Source organism: Leucoraja erinacea, chromosome 6 (genome assembly GCF_028641065.1).
Source record: "Leucoraja erinacea ecotype New England chromosome 6, Leri_hhj_1, whole genome shotgun sequence".
Lineage (NCBI taxonomy): Eukaryota > Metazoa > Chordata > Chondrichthyes > Rajiformes > Rajidae > Leucoraja > Leucoraja erinaceus.
The window spans coordinates 47328083-47344262 of record NC_073382.1 but is presented as its reverse complement, the minus strand read 5'-3'; the positions used below and the strand labels follow the sequence as shown (position 1 = coordinate 47344262).

Sequence of the window (16180 nt, the reverse complement as noted above, 5' to 3'; positions counted from 1 at the left end):
CCTTACGTGCCGAGTTATTCCAGCACTTTATCTTTTTTGTAGTTTTAAGAATAGAGTTGGTATAAATCTATCTCTGTTGGAAAGGGAATAGCTCTATAATCAGCTGTCTTGCCTCACTTGTGAATTTGTTTGTCGATATGTTTGAAGGTTTTAATAAGATTAGTTATTAGTTTGAATGCTGAATGCACCAAGTAGTCATTTTTTGATACAATTACCAAGTGCTCTACCAAACAATTTCTTAACAAATATTGATCACAACATATTTGTTTAATATTAATATATTTTAATATGAGGATAGTGCTTCATATCGATGAAAGACTCAGATCCACAATGAAAATTGATTTGGAGAACATGAAGTGAAACTGGCCTATTCTGGGAAAGCTGAGATTCTGGTTTTTGATTTGATTTTGCAGTATCTGCATTTTATCACACATCAATCATTCTTTCCTCAGTCTCAAATGTGCGGTATTGGGGAGAGATTTGAAATAAATTGAATGAAAAAAAGGATTTGAAACTTGTGGGCAAAAATTTAGATGCTGGTTTACACTGAAGATAGACACAAAATGCTGTAGTAACTCAGCTGGTCAGGCAGCAACCCTGGAAGAAAGGAATATAGGTAACATTTTGTGTCGACACCCCTTTTCAGACTGAGAGCCAGGGGGGAGGGATATGAAAAGGTACAAAGTACAAATGAATGAACGGTTTGTAAAAGGACAGCTAGAGATTGATTTTCTTTTTGAAGAGCCTGAGAAAGCATGTTAAAGGATTTCCAAAACAAGGCAAATTACCTAGGAGTGTTTAATAAGGCACTGAAATATGTTGCGTGCAGTGGTGATCCATAATTCAAATAAATATGGCCCGTAAGTTGTTATCACACTTTCCCTAGCCAAGATTGGCTTCACCCTTCCTGAGGTCATCTATTTTATCTCACCACCCCCCCCCCCACCCCACCCCCAACTACTTTCAATCAAAAGGGTTCCAACCCAAAATGTCACCTATTCATTTTCTCCAGAGATGTTGCCTGACCTGCTGTTACTCAAGCATTTTATGTCTGTCTTCAGCTGAAATACAATTTTTTTGCTGATATTAATCATACAGCACATTAATAGACCATTCAGCCCAAAATGTTTGTGCCAAACATGATGCTAAGACCAACTCTTATCTGCCTACATATATTCCCTATCCCTCCATTCCCTGCATGTTTTAATATCTCATCAAGCCTCAGTCATAGTGTCATGCAGAATGAAAATAGGCCTTTTGGCGTTCCGGCGGCGGCCCGACTTGGAGCTGTGGCGGCGTTCCGGCAGCAGCGGCCCGACTTCAGAGACTTGGCCGCGGGCCCAGTGGACGACATCGTCGGGAGCTCGCAGGTCACAGGTTGGTGACCTGTTTTTCCGGAGCTCCCGCAACAACAGCTTCGTCCGCTGGACTGGAGGGCGGTAGCTTCGACCAACCCGGGCCACGAAGTTTAACCGGCCCGTTCGCGGAGCACGGTTGAGCCGCGGGACTTACTTACCATCACCTGGTGGGGTCACAACATCGGATGCCTGGATCGCCTCAGCGCAGAGGGAGAACAAGGAGGGAAGAGACAAAGACTTTAGGACTTTTGCCTTCCATCACGGTGAGGAGGTGCCTGGTGAACTCACTGTGGTGGATGTTAAGTTTGTGTTTATTGTGTGTTTTTGTTATTTTTATTATATGTATGACTGCAAGGCAACAAAATTTTGTTCAGACCAAAAGGTCTGAATGACAATAAAGGATACTTTGACTTTGACTTTAATTTGCCCACACCGACCTATATGTCTCATCTACACTCGTCCCACCTGCCTGCATTTGACCCATATCCCTCTAAACCTATTCTATCTAAATACCTGTCTAAATGTTTCTTAAACATTGCGAATCATGAGACAATTCTCAAAACCTTTCAAGATGGCAAAGCCACAGTCTCAGTATTATTGTAGGCACAAGTAACTGCAGATGCTGATTCACAAAAAATACACAGGTGGACTAACTCAACGGGTCAGGCAGCATCTCTGGAGGGAATGGATGGGTGGCATTTCGGGTTGGGACCCAACCCTCTGTGTCTTTTTTTCCCCCACTGTTTGTCAAGCTATCAACATTTATCAATGCCTTTAAGTATGTATCCATGATATTTAGACATTTAGAACAAAATAAGAATGAATAATAAATCAAATATTTAAAAAAAAAATTAAATCTAAATTATGTAATGTTCTTCAATTGACATACACTCAGAACTAATTGAAGGTGTACAGCATAATGATCATCTAATCTTCAGACAGTCTCCCCTTGTAGAGGAAACCATGAAGTCACTATTAAAAATGTTGCCAAATTTAAAAAAACAGATAAAAATAAATGTGTTGTTTAAAGGTGGAAATAAATGTCATGTACAGATTTGTTATTACTAGGACATTATCTTCACCAGTGCTGTCATAATAATAACTGCCATCCGGTAAAACTGGTGACAATGGGAGGGCATCTGGTACTGGAAAATTATTTTAATCAGTTGTTTCTTCAACTTACGCGTAGGGTATACATTTCAGAGATACAGCGTGAAAACAGGCCCTTCGGCCTACTCTGTCTGCGTTGACCAGCGATCACCATGTACATTAGCGTTATCCAACACACTAGGGACAACTTACAATTTTACCAATGCCAATTAACCAAATTTGCACATCTTTGGATTGTGGGAGGAAACTGGGGCACCCGGAGAAAGCCCAATGCGGTCACAGGGGGAACATGCAAACTCCGTACAGACAGCACCCACAGTCAGGATCGACTCGGGTCTCTGGTGCTGTCACTATGCTCTCTAGACAAAAAACCTGGTGCCCTGATCTGATTTCTAAGTCTCAGTTTCAATCTGCTTTATTACAATGGCGGCTGTATTCCCAAAGTATATATTTAAAATATTTTTGGGATCTCTTTAAGTTTTGAATCTTACTTTTCTATCTTGTACTCTGTCATAGTTGTAAAGCTTATTGAGTGAGCAATGTACCATTTGTTTTATTTGTCTTGGAGATACGAGGAACTACAGATGCTTCCAGTCCCGGCAGTCACTCCAGCACATTGTGTAGCAAGGAACGGCAGCTGCTGGTATATACCGAAAATAGACACAAATTGCTAGAGTAACTCAGATGGTCAAGCAGCATCTCTGGAGAAAAAGGATGGGTGGCATTACAGGTTAAGACCCTTCTTTAGACTGAACGCTCCTAACGTGACCGCATCCTTTTTCTCTGGAGATGCTGCCTGATCCGCCGAGTTATTCCAGCACTTTGTGTCTATCGTCAGTACTTTGTGCTCTATTTGTCCATGTCCACAACACAAAAGCTTCAAAATGAATATTAGGTTGTCTGCAGTCTTCACAATTTAAATGTAGATTATACTTTACTTAAAACGACATTTACTGTAAATATTTAAACATGATTTTGGTTCTACAACCATTTTGATCCACATGAATATTCCAAAGACATGAAAAGCCACGTTTTTTGAAAATAACCACGATTGAATGTGATATGCCAATTAAGATAATTCTTTTAGTTCAGTTTTGAGATACAGCGTGGACACAAGCCCTACGACCCACCGAGTACATACCGACTAACGATCACCCATACACTAGTTCTATCCTACAAACTAGGGACAATTAACCTACACACCTGCCCGTCTTGTCGTGTGGGAGGAAACCGGAGCACTCGGAGGAAACCTACGGAATCACAGGGAGAATGTACAGACAACACCAACAGGGTTGAACCCTGGTGTGGTGCTGTGAGGCAGCTGCTCTGCCGCTCCATTTTGCATGATATTAGTCATAGTGCTATTTAGAAAGATGAAAAGTTCTCCAATGCATTTGTTAGCCAGAACTTGTCAGTGAGAATTGATGATTTGATTTGAAGCTGAGCAGTGAATTAACCTTGGATTATTTGCATGATCTAACACATATGTTGATGTTTGGGGAAAAAAATTGTTGGAAATTGAATCAGTTAGCACTGAACAATTTGATTAGTAAGGGTGTCAGGGGTTATGGGGAGAAGGAAGGATAATGGGGTTGAAAGGGAAAGATAGATCAGCCATGATTGAATGGCAGAGTAGACTTGATGGGCCGAATGGCCTAATTCTGCTCCTATAACATGAATATGTTCATTTCAGCACCATTGACTGATAATGTACTTGCCATGAGGTGAGAAATAAGAACAATCACTTCTTGATTTATTTTAACCTGTGAAAATGCAACTGAATGCTTCTTTCACCTCTTCTCCACCATCCACTGATTTCCTCCACCATCCCAACGCACATTTAATTCCTGACATAATCCTGGTCCTAGACACAAAAAGCTGGCGTAACTCAGCTGATCTGGTAGTATCCATGGCGAAAAGGATGCCCATTCCTTTTCTCCAGAGATGCTGCCTGACCCACTAAGTTTCTCCAGCTTTTTGTGTCTATCATTTGGTGTAAACCAGCATCTGCAGATCCTCCCTACACATTATCCTGCTCTTTCCCCACCCTCCCCGACTCAATACCCACCCTGGTCACTGTTGGGGGAAAAAATTAAACGTGGTTCATTTGTACCCCAGACTAATTAATCTGCAGCTTTTCGTATTTTTTCAATTACTGGTGTGAGATGTGAAATGGAAGTAATTTAACAGAGCAGCGGCTTAAGTGTCCCTAAGAATACAGTCACTGATTCTATCTTGCAATGAAGTAAGTTGTTGCTATGGTGATTTGGCTTGTTGTTCTCACCTTTTAAGATCTGGATTAGACTCATCTAATCTAATGAATCTAACGGTAGAGTTTAACAGGAAACTAGTTTGATCAGTTTTTTGTTCATGTTAATTTTTCCTGCATTTTTATTCCGTTTCTTCTGTGTATGATATATCTGTATATTTGTGTATATTTGTATTCTACTTTATAATAAACACTCAGATTATTTTTAATGGAAATGCCTACTTAACAATTTGGTTTCACCATGCAGAAATTACAGCAGTGTTTCCCCCCCCCCCCCCCCCCCCCCCCCCCCCAATTTCATGGCACCATAATGTTTGGGACACAGCAATGTCATGTAAATGAAAGCATGTTTGTCCATGAATCGCAGACGTCAAGCAGTCATTGCATGCAAAGAATATGCAACAAAATACAAAACATGACTACTTTCAATTACATGACATTGCTGTGTCCCAAACATGATGGTGCCCTCAAATGGGGGGGGACTATGTATAAACACTGCTGTAATTTCTACATGGTGGGACCAAAATGTATAAAAATGGCCTTTATTACAATCTGACAATGTACACTTTAACCGCAAAATGATTTTTTCTATTACAAATCTCAAATTGTGGAGTACAGAGGCAAATAAATAGATGATGGGTCTTTGTCCCAAACATTATGGAGGGCACTGTAGATAGGTATACAGAATTGCATTTACAGTTTGATCAGACACAATCTCATCAAATGGCAGAGGAACTGAATGATCAGAACGTTCATGGACACAGTTGTGTTATAGTACAATTCTTTTTAACATGAGGTCTCTTGGGAATGCAACAGTCGTGTTATACAGAACTGCCTGTAAATAATTTGGGTTGTTTTGATTGCTTTAGACTTTAGAGATGCAGCGTGGAAACGCGTCCTTCGGCCCACTGAGTCCACACCAACCAGCAACCACCCCTTATGCTAGCACTATCCCACACACTAAGGACAATTTACAATTTTAGCAAAGCCAATTAACCTACAAACCTGTACGTCTTTGGAGTGTGGGAGGAAACCGGAGCACACTGAGAACCTACCAACTCTGTACAGACAGCACCCGTAGTCAGGATCGAGCACCACTATGGGGCTGTAAGGCAGCAACTCTACTGCTGCACCACTGTGCCACCTATACATTTAAGGGGATCCTGAAAAATCCTGAAGAGTGGAAGATCATGCTAAAAGCATTTGATGTGGAAGGTTAAGAATGGAGCCTAAATGGCAGCATGCACTAGGTACTGATTACTTTTATTTGGGAACACCTGGGTGACACGTAAGCTTTTCTCACTGAGCATGAGCTGAATTTTTTTGGCATGCATTGATTATAGAACACCATATAACCATATAACAATTACAGCACGGAAACATGCCATCTCGGCCCTTCTAGTCCGTGCCGAACACTTACTCTCAGCTAGTCCCATCTACCTGCACTCAGACCATAACCCCCCATTCCTTTCCCGTCCATATACCTATCCAATTTATTTTTAAAGTATAAAATCGAACCTGCCTCCACCACTTCTACTGGAAGCTCATTCCACACAGCTACCACTCTCTGAGTAAAGAAGTTCCCCTTCATGTTACCCCTAAACTTTTGTCCCTTAATTCTCAAATCATGTCCTCTTGTTTGAATCTTCCCTACTCTTTTTTTAATCTTCCCTACTCTTAATGGAAAAAGCTTATCCACGTCAACTCTCATAATTTTAAAGACCTCTATCAAGTCCCCCCCCTTAACCTTCTGCACTCTAAAGAATAAAGACCTAACTTGTTCAACCTTTCTCTGTAACTTAGGTGCTGAAACCCAGGCAACATTCTAGTAAATCACCTCTGTACTCTCTCTATTTTGTTGACATCTTTCCTATAGTTTGGCGACCAAAATTGTACACCATACTCCAGAATTGGCCTCACCAATGCCTTGGACAATTTTAACATTACATCCCAACTTCTATACTCAATGCTCTGATTTATAAAGGCCAGCACACCAAAAGCTTTCTTTACCACCCTATCTACATGAGATTCCACCTTCAGGGAACTATGCACAGTTATTCCTAGATCTCTCTGTTCAATTGCATTCCTCAATTTGCTACCATTTACCATGTACGTCCTATTTTGATTTGTCCTGCCAAGATGTAGGACCTCACACTTATCAGCATTAAACTCCATCTGCCATCTTTCAGCCCACTCTTCCAAATGGCCTAAATCTCTCTATAGACTTTGAAAATCTACTTCATTATCCACAACACCACCTACCTTAGTATCCCCCGCTGCCTTAGCAGGGCAAAGAATATCATCAAGGACAGCTCCCATCCTGCGTTTGGACTGTTCGACCTGCTGCCCTCTGGAAGGCGCTATAGGTGCATCAAATCCAGGACAAATAGACTCAGAAATAGTTGTTTTCCGAAAATTATAACTACTCTTAATTTACACATGCACTGACTTCACAGCCCAACACCTGGACTTCCATCTGTATATATGTATATAGCGCCGCAGAATTGTGCACCTTTTCCCCCCCCCCCCCCTTCTCCCTTCTGTTTTTGTTTTCTGTTTCTTGTTTTTTGTGCTAAATTATATGTATGCACTGAGTACGAGCAGCTTTTAATTTCATTGTACATGTATAGTGACAATAAATGGTATATCTATATCTATCATCTGCATACTTACTAATCCAATTTACCACACCATCATCCAGATCATTGATGTATATGACAAACAACAGTGGACCCAACACAGATCCCTGAGGCATCCCACTAGTCACCGGCCTCCAACCTGACAAACAGTTATTCACCATTACTCTCTGGTATCTCCCATTCAGCCACTGTTGAATCCATCTTGCTACGCCACTATTAATACCCAACAATTGAACCTTCTTAACCAACCTTCCATGTGGAACCTTGTCAAAGGCCTTACTGAAGTCCATATAGACACCATCCACCGCTTTACCCTCATCAATTTCCCTAGTAACCTCTTCAAAAAATTCAAGAAGATTAGTCAAACATGACCTTCCAGGCACAAACCCATGTTGACTGTTCCTAATCAGACCCTGTTTATCCAGATAATTATATATATTATTTCTAAGTATCCTTTCCATTCATTTGCCCACCAGTGATGTCAAACTAACAGGTCTATAATTGCTAGGTTTACTCTTAGAACCCTTTTTAAGCAATGGAACAACATGTGCAGTACGCCAATCCTCCGGCACTATTCCCGTTTCTAATGACATTTCTGTCATAGCCCCTGCTATTTCTACATCAACTTCCCTCAATGTCTTAGAGAATATCCTGTCAGGACCTGGAGAGTTATCCACTTTTATATTTTTCAAAAGTGTCAGTACTTCCTCTTCTTTGATCCTCTTCTTGGTGAATACCGAAGAAAAGAAATTGTTCAATATCTCCCCCGTCTCTTTTGGCTCTGCAGATAGCTGTCCACTCTGACACTCTAATGGACCAATTTTATCCCTCATTATCCTTTTGCTATTAATATAGCTGTAGAAACCCTTTGGATTTACTTTCACCTTACTTGCCAAAGCAACCTCATATCTTCTTTTAGTTTTTCTAATTTCTTTCTTGAGATTCTTTTTACATTCTTTATACTCCTCAAGCACCTCATTAACTCCATGCTGCCTATAATTATTGTAGATCTCTCTTTTTCCGAACCGTGACAATTTCCCTTGAAAACCATGGCTCTTTCCAATTATTACCCTTTCCTTACAACCGAACAGGGACATAAAGATTCTGTACTCTTAAAATGCCACCTTTAAATGTCTTCTACATCCTTCCCATAAAACAAAATGTCCCAATTCATTCCTTTAAATCCTTTCGCATCTCCTCAAAGTTAGCCTTTCTCCAATCAAAAATCTCAACCCTTGGTCCAGTTCTGACCTTCTCCATAATTATATTGAAACTAATGGTATTGTGATCACTGGACCCGAAGTGCTCCCCAATACATACCTCCGCCACCTGACCTGTCTCATTTACGAACAGGAGGTCCAGCACTGCCCCTTCTCTAGTAGGTACCTCTATGTATTGCTGCTAAAAATTATCCTGCACATTTTACAAACTCCAAACATTTTACTGTGTTTCCCAGTCTATGTGTGGAAAATTGAAATCTCCCACAATCACTACCTTGTGCTTACTACTCTCCTTACATATTTGCGCTTCCAATTCTCGCTCCCCATTAGGCGGTCTACAATACACCCCTATAAGTGTTGCTACACCCATTTCTCAGTTCCACCCATATAGCCTCTCTAGACGAGCCCTCTAATCTATCCTGCCAAAGCACTGCTGTGGTATCTTCCCTGACAAGCAATGCAACACCTCCACCTGTTGCCCCTCCAATTCTATCACACCTGAAGCAACGAAATCCTGGAATATTTAGTTTCCAATCACAGCCATCCTGCAACCATGTTTCACTAATCGCCACAACATCATACTTCCAGGTGCCAATCCAGACTCTAAGCTCATCCACCTTTCTTACAATGCTCCTAGCATTAAAATATACACATTTAAGAAACCCACAACCTCTTATTCTCTGTTTATTATCTTTTTTTTCTTTCTCCCCTACATGTTGGATCTGAGTGTTTCCTTTCTCTGCCTCCTGCCTCACACACTGTCTACTAGCTTTCTCTATTTGAGTCCCCCCCCCCAATCGTTCTAGTTTAAAGTCTCCCCAGTAGCCTTTGCAAATCTCCCCGCCAAGATATTGGTCCCCCTCGGGTTCAAGTGCAACCTGTCCTTTTTGTACAGGTCACACCTTCCCCAAAAGAGGTCCCAATGATCCAGAAACTTGAATCCCTGCCCTGTGCACCAGTCCTTCAGCCACACATTTATCCTCCACCTCACTCCATTCCTACTCTCACTGTCGAGTGGGACAGGCAGTAATCCTGAGATTGTTACTTTTGTGGTCCTTAACTCTCATCCTAACTCCCTAAATTCTCCTTTCAGGACCACTTCTCTTTTTCTACCTATGTCATTGGTACCTATATGTACCACGACCTCAGGCTCCTCTCACTCCCATTTCAGGATATCTTGGACACGTTCAGACACATCCCAGACCCTGGGAGGCCAAACTACCATCCGGGTCTCCTGACTGCATCCACAGAATTGCCTATCTGACCCCCTAACTATAAAGTCCCCTATTACTATTGCCCTCCTCTTCTTTTCCCTACCCTTCTGAGCAACCGGGTCTCTGTGCCGGAGGCCCGGCCACTGTCGCTACCCCCAGGTAGGCTGTCCCCCCCAACAGTACTCAAACAGGAGTACTTATTGCCAAGGTGTACAGCCACCGGGGTACTCTCTAGTCCCTGCCTCTGCCCCTTGCCCCTCCTAACATAGACCCACTTGTCTGCCTCCCGTGGTCTTGGAGTGACCACCTCTCTATAACTCCTCTCTATGACCTCCTCACTCTCCCTGACCAGACAGAGGTCATCGAGCTGCTGCTCCAGGTTCCTAATACGGTCCCTTAGAAACATAGAAATTAGGTGCAGGAGTAGGCCATTCGGCCCTTCGAGCCTGCACCGCCGTTCAATATGATCATGGCTGATCATCCAACTCAGTATCCCGTACCTGCCTTCGTTCCATACCCCCTGATCCCCTTAGCCACAAGGGCCACATCTAACTCCCTCTTAAATATAGCCAATGAACTGGCCTCAACTACCCTCTGTGGCAGAGAGTTCCAGAGATTCACCACTCTCTGTGTGAAAAACGTTCTTCTCATCTCGGTTTTAAAGGATTTCCCCCTTATCCTTAAACTGTGACCCCTTGTTCTGGACTTCCCCAACATCGGGAGCAATCTTCCTGCATCTAGCCTGTCCAACTCCTTAAGAATTTTGTAAGTTTCTATAAGATCCCCTCTCAATCTCCTAAATTCTAGAGAGTATAAACCAAGTCTATCCAGTCTTTCTTCATAAGACAGTCCTGACATCCCAGGAATCAGTCTGGTGAACCGTCTCTGCACTCCCTCTATGGCAATAATGTCCTTCCTCAGATTTGGAGACCAAAACTGTACGCAATACTCCAGGTGTGGTCTCACCAAGACCCTGTACAACTGCAGTAGAACCACCTTGCTCCTATACTCAAATCCTTTTGCAATGAAAGCTAACATACCATTCGCTTTCTTTACTGCCTGCTGCACCTGCATGCCTACCTTCAATGACTGGTGTACCATGACATCCAGGTCTCGCTGCATCTCCCCCTTTCCCAATCGGCCACCATTTAGATAATAGAAACATAGAAACATAGAAATTAGGTGCAGGAGTAGGCCATTCGGCCCTTCGAACCTGCACCGCCATTCAATATGATCATGGCTGATCATCCAACTCAGTATCCCGTACCTGCCTTCTCTCCATACCCTCTGATCCCCTTGGCCACAAGGGCCACATCTAACTCCCTCTTAAATATAGCCAATGAACTGGCCTCAACTACCCTCTGTGGCAGAGAGTTCCAGAGATTCACCACTCTCTGTGTGAAAAAAGTTCTCCTCATCTCGGTTTTAAAGGATTTCCCTCTTATCCTTAAGCTGTGACCCCTTGTCCTGGACTTCCCCAACATCGGGAACAATCTTCCTGCATCTAGCCTGTCCAACCCCTTAAGAATTTTGTAAGTTTCTATAAGATCCCCTCTCAATCTCCTAAATTCTAGAGAGTATAAACCAAGTCTATCCAGTCTTTCTTCATAAGACAGTCCTGACATCCCAGGAATCAGTCTGGTGAACCTTCTCTGCACTCCCTCTATGGCAATAATGTCCTTCCTCAGATTTGGAGACCAAAACTGCACGTAATACTCCAGGTGTGGTCTCACCAAGACCCTGTACAACTGCAGTAGAACCTCCCTGCTCCTATACTCAAATCCTCTTGCTATGAAAACCAACATACCATTCGCTTTCTTTACTGCCTGCTGCACCTGCATGCCTACCTTCAATGACTGGTGTACCATGACACCCAGGTCTCGCTGCATCTCCCTCTTTCCCAATCGGCCACCATTTAGATAATAGTCTGCTTTCCCGTTTTTGCCACCAAAATGGATAACCTCACATTTATCCACATTATACTGCATCTGCCAAACATTTGCCCACTCACCCAGCCTATCCAAGTCACCTTGCAGTCTCCTAGCATCCTCCTCACAGCTAACACTGCCCCCCAGCTTAGTGTCATCCGCAAACTTGGAGATATTGCCTTCAATTCCCTCATCCAGATCATTAATATATATTGTAAATAGCTGGGGTCCCAGCACTGAGCCTTGAGGTACCCCACTAGTCACTGCCTGCCATTGTGAAAAGGACCCGTTTACTCCTACTCTTTGCTTCCTGTTTGCCAGCCAGTTCTCTATCCACATCAATACTGAACCCCCAATGCCGTGTGCTTTAAGTTTGTGTACTAATCTCTTATGTGGGACCTTGACCACATCCACTGGTTCTCCCCTATCCACGCTACTAGTTACATCCTCGAAAAATTCTATAAGATTCGTCAGACATGATTTACCCTTCGTAAATCCATGCTGACTTTGTCCAATGATTTCACCACTTTCCAAATGTGCTGCTATCCCATCTTTAATAACTGATTCTAGCAGTTTCCCCACTACCGACGGTAGACTAACTGGTCTGTAATTCCCCATTTTCTCTCTCCCTCCCTTCTTAAAAAGTGGGGTTACGTTTGCTACCCGCCAATCTTCAGGAACTACTCCAGAATCTAAAGAGTTTTGAAAGATTATTACTAATGCATCCACTATTTCTGGAGCTACTTCCTTAAGTACTCTGGGATGCAGCCTATCTGGCCCTGGTGATTTATCGGCCTTTAATCCATTCAATTTACCCAACACCACTTCCCGGCTAACCTGGATTTCACTCCAACTCCTTTGACCCGCGGTCCCCTGCTATTTCCGGCAAATTATTTATGTCTTCCTTAGTGAAGACGGAACCAAAGTAGTTATTCAATTGGTCCGCCATATCCTTGTTCCCCATGATCAACTCGCCTGTTTCTGACTGCAAGGGACCTACATTTGTTTTAACTAATCTCTTTCTTTTCACATATCTATAAAAGCTTTTGCAGTCAGTTTTTATGTTCCCTGCCAGTTTTCTTTCATAATCTATTTTCCCTTTCCTAATTAAGCCCTTTGTCCTCCCCTGCTGGTCTTTGAATTTCTCCCAGTCCTCCGGTATGCTGCTTTTTCTGGCTAATTTGTACGCATCATCCTTCGCTTTGATACTATCCCTGATTTCCCTTGTTATCCATGGATGTACTACCTTCCCTGATTTATTCTTTTGCCAAACTGGGATGAACAATGTGGACGTCTGGAAGGCTATCAGACTCCATGACTTCCCACATCTGACATCCAGAACAGTAAACTGCCCTGGCACTCATACTCCCTCATTACCCAGGATATAATACAAAGTGCTGGAAGAAATCAGCAGGGATCAGACTCCCAATCAGCTGCTTCCTCTAGTCCGCTTCCATCAATCAGCGACTTCCTCAAGCCCACTTATTTTGAAGTGTGATGGAACGTTGCAGAGTGGGCGCTCCAACCGCTCCTGGGCCTCTGTGGAACAAAGCCCCGCGCTCCGTTTTTAAACTCACCGCCCGGATGCCGCTCCTGGGCCTCCACTTCACCTCCTGTATTGTTAGTCACCAAGAATGCCATCTTCAGAAATCCTGCTTAAGTGAGCAAACAGATTAACATCTTACCGTGTCCTACGTTCCTTGACGGGGGAGAGAGAAAGTGTTTTTGAAATTGGGTGGAGGCTGAAATAATATTTGAGGCTCTGTCCATAATGCAATCTATCAATTGTTGCCTCACTGTTTAGTCTGTTACTTGGCTCCAGCAACATCCTGAAACCGATTGTGAATAGAAACCCAAGGAAAAGCCTATCTGCTTCTTGAGATGAAGGAAAGGTGGAGTATAAGTGGTAGTTCAAGCCACTTTCCAAATTTATCTGCTAACACAAACACTCAAATCTGATAGAGATGCATGTCCATAGTGTTATGCCTACTTCATGAAAGGATTTATTCTTGATCTGTTGGGAATAATGAAGATATAATGCGCCTTTTGACCCAAAATAATGATTGTTCTTTTTTTTTCCAGAAACCTGCAAACATTTTAGTTATGGGTGAAGGTCCAGAACGAGGGAGAGTCAAAATAGGTATAGTGTGCTATGATTTTTTTTTGTTTCCATTTATATTTTGTTACTATATTGAAAACTGACTTGGAAAGCGTTCCTATAATCAAGACCAAAGGTTATTTAAAAACTGGAAAGGTCAGGAGTTTGATTGTGCTGTCTTATTTTACTTCCTATGTAAAGTATCATATCTCAAGCCAAAGATCAGCCAACTTCAGGTCTTAAGACGTAGATGACTCAGCAGGGAAATAAATTGCATTTGCCTTCTTTCCTGTCCCGGATGGCATCCAAGTTGTGGAATTTCCTGATCTTACTGATTCATAGTCGCATTCAAATGGGAAGGATTGCTGGAAGGAATGGGAAGGTTACTTCCGTATGTTTGAAGTTAATTACTTTTACTGAGATGAATCCCCACTGTGTGTGAATACCCACAGAAGAAAAATAATCAAATATGTACGTTGTGATTTAATCAAATACTTCAACCTTTCATAGATTCATTTATGGAAAATGTCTTGTTGGAAACATTTCCATGACCTGGTGTATGCACACTCACTCTAATGCCAACACCAAACTATTTGCATGTTTATCCATTTAAACCAAAATTTTAAACTGATTAGTTTAACTTATGATGCATCATTTTTGGAATATTGTGGTTTATGATTGCCTTTTCAAAAATTTTAGTCTTGGATTAAGGCACAAATCTCAATCTTAGAAGGAACTGTAGACTTCTATAAAAGCCCAGTTCTTGCATTCAAGCGAAGTACTCCAGCACTTTGTGTATATATTTAGCCGTTTTTCATTCTTGCCTTTATTTGCAGATTCTCTTCTGTCAAATAGGAGTTTTGTGGTTTCGTGGGTTTTTGTAATACCACTGCTGTGGTCGGTACAACTGACAATTAAACACTCTTGATTGCTGTTGGTTTTATTCAAGATTCCAGCATATGCAGTTCCCTGTGTCTCTCTTGCTTCAGTAATGCTCGTGTAGCTAAAGATCCTTGTTTACAATAACATATTTTTGACATGCTGCTACATTTTCTGCCCTTTGCATGCTGTACTATAACTCTTTCAACATTTGTATCTTTCATGCAGCGGACATGGGTTTTGCTCGATTGTTTAATTCGCCCCTGAAGCCTTTAGCTGACTTGGATCCGGTAGTAGTAACATTTTGGTACCGTGCACCAGAGTTGTTACTTGGTGCAAGACATTATACTAAAGCCATAGGTGAGTATTGGGAATAAATGGAGGTTATTAAGGTCTTGGAACACCATTTGCCTTGGTCAGAGAAACCTGAAGTAGCGATCTGTTGTTAACAGTTTTAGTAATCAGAATTATCACAATCTGGAATGAAAAATGTAAAGGTTTAAGTATGCACATTACCAAATGTAAAACAATTGAACAGTGGAATATTGTTAAATTAATTCAAATGGCATGGTTTACTCTTACTCAGTGGAAAAATGAATACATGACATATTGCTGTAATGAAAGGAATGGCAGATGCTGGTTTATCCCAAAGATAGACACACAATGGTGGTGTAACTCAGTGGGTCAGGCAGCATCTCTGGAGAAAATGCATCAGTGATATTTCAGATCGGGACTTCTTCAGACCGATTCTGAAGAAGGGTCCCAACCCAAAATGTTATCTCTCCATTTTCTACAGAGATGCTACCTGACCTGCTGAGTTACACTACCATTTTGTGTCTATCATTTCTTGCTGTTTGGTTACTTGATGGCAGATACTTAATACTTAAAATACTTAAAGCATTTTGTTTAGATGTATTATAATGGGTTCTTAAAATATAAAATTATTGTTTTTTAATTGTAATAAATCATAATAAAGTTTTAGTAATGCTTTAAGAAATACCTGAAATGTGCTACGATGTGTCATATTTAAATTAAGAGAGTTTCCTTGAACTTGATTTTTTACAACTTATTATAACTTGTTATAATAATTAGATGCTTTATTGAATTCTACTTGATTTGGTTAACAACTTAACAATCCTTAAGTTTAAATTTATAAATAGCCAAAGCAAAATTGTCACACAGAAAAGAATGAAAATGTTTTCACATAGTCATATAGCATGTAATCAGGCCCTTCAGCCCAGCTTGTCCATAACCACCAAGTTGGCATTCTGAGCTGGTCACATTTTCCTGCATTTAGCCAATATCCCTTCAAACTTTTCCTATTTGCATATCTTTTTAGAAACAATAATTGTATGCACTTTTGTAGTGTCCTCTGGCAGTCCTTTCCTAATATGGACTTCCCTCTGAGTGGACAAGTTTGCCCCTGAAGACCCTTTTTAAATCTCTTCCCTCTCATCTGAGAAGT

General features: G+C 41.7%; 1 protein-coding gene across 4 annotated transcripts in view; it reads left to right on the top strand.

Annotated features, from left to right (window-relative positions):
- cdk8 (cyclin-dependent kinase 8) overlaps positions 1 to 16180 on the top strand; it is a 90809-nt gene that overhangs the window by 56070 nt on the left and 18559 nt on the right. For all 4 annotated transcript variants that reach the window (XM_055636916.1, XM_055636915.1, XM_055636914.1 and 1 more), the window contains 2 exons: positions 13821 to 13878; positions 14944 to 15075. In XM_055636916.1, the coding sequence (XP_055492891.1) occupies positions 13821 to 13878; positions 14944 to 15075 (190 nt within the window). The remainder of the gene's footprint in view (positions 1 to 13820; positions 13879 to 14943; positions 15076 to 16180) is intronic.